The sequence below is a fragment of the Plasmodium cynomolgi genome (assembly GCF_000321355.1).
Source record: "Plasmodium cynomolgi strain B DNA, scaffold: 1300, whole genome shotgun sequence".
In the NCBI taxonomy this organism is placed as follows: domain Eukaryota; phylum Apicomplexa; class Aconoidasida; order Haemosporida; family Plasmodiidae; genus Plasmodium; species Plasmodium cynomolgi.
Genome location: NW_004193223.1, coordinates 1 through 1181, shown reverse-complemented (window position 1 = coordinate 1181; position 1181 = coordinate 1). Strand labels below are relative to the sequence as shown.

At 23.4% G+C, this 1181-nt stretch overlaps 1 protein-coding gene across 1 annotated transcript; it reads right to left on the bottom strand.

Annotated features, from left to right (window-relative positions):
- Positions 1-405: 405 nt before the first annotated feature.
- PCYB_007410 (CYIR protein) lies at positions 406-878 on the bottom strand (the record flags this gene model as incomplete). The annotated part of the gene is made up of 3 exons (XM_004228159.1): positions 406-713; positions 743-771; positions 802-878. The coding sequence occupies 3 exons, from the start codon at positions 876-878 to the stop codon at positions 406-408; spliced, it is 414 nt and encodes a 137-aa protein (XP_004228207.1).
- Between the last annotated feature and the right edge of the window lie 303 nt (positions 879-1181).

The following is a 1181-nucleotide window of genomic DNA, read 5'->3' as shown; positions in this document are numbered from 1 at the left end:
AATAAAAGAAAGACGTATCTTGCGTACACAAAAATTCATTATCACATTCAAACTAAAAACAAATATGGATTGTACATATTTAAATTCGTTTTATTAAAGATGTATTTTTATTACAAATTCAATATAATTACTTATTTTATACTAATGACAAGAATGTATTTTTATTTTATGAACAAATCACTAATAAATAAATTATTTATATTAATTAAAAATGTCATATATAACCAGAGGACATTAATTCACGTATTAATATGGTTGTACATTACGAGGAGAAGGATCATAAAATCTAAATGTACAAACAAGTAAATGTATATAAAATTGCTGTTTTATATCTAAAATATATGTAGAATCATATTTACTATATTATTATTCCATTCTTTCATTATTAATGCATTTTTTCATATATTACGAATAACTTTTAGGCAAAAAAATATCTTTGGACAAAGTACAATATTCCCTTAGATTCAATTTACCCTTTCCAGCCTCTAGTCTTTCATATTTAACAATTTTAATGAAGATGTAAAAAATAATTAATATAAATATAGTGCAATATGTTATGAAGAATGCGGAACTTAAATAAGGTATTTGAGTTTTCAAAGAAGATAAGAATTCAGGAAAATCTACATTTTTTTTAGCCAAGGCTATTATAGGAAATATTAGCCCAATCAATGGAATTAAGCACATTACAATTGTTCCTATACCCCATTTTACAACTATATTTTTTTTAATTTTATGTTATTACTACTAGCACCTACTTTCTGCTCACCTATTCTATCAATTATATCAAATATTTTTTTTCACAATAACAATCTAGTTTTTAAAACCTTTCCTTTTAGGATATTTACGCTTAAATTCTTCTTTATAAATATCCAAATCATTTAATCCCTTTTTCTTTAACTGTGCCTACTCTGATAAATCATCTGAAGTACATTTTACATTGTTATGCGAATTATTTTCTGAGATTACATCTCGTATTTTTAAGGGACCCAATTCCTTCTTAGATACACGTTTTGCCAGAGATCTCTTAAATCTTATATCTGATGTTATTTCAACATTGTATAAATTTTCTAAGCTATTACTAAAATTATACTAAAAAATATATTATAAATATTATTTTACAGAATTAGCTATAAATGAGCAAATAATATTAACAGAAATATAATAAATCACTAATCATAAGC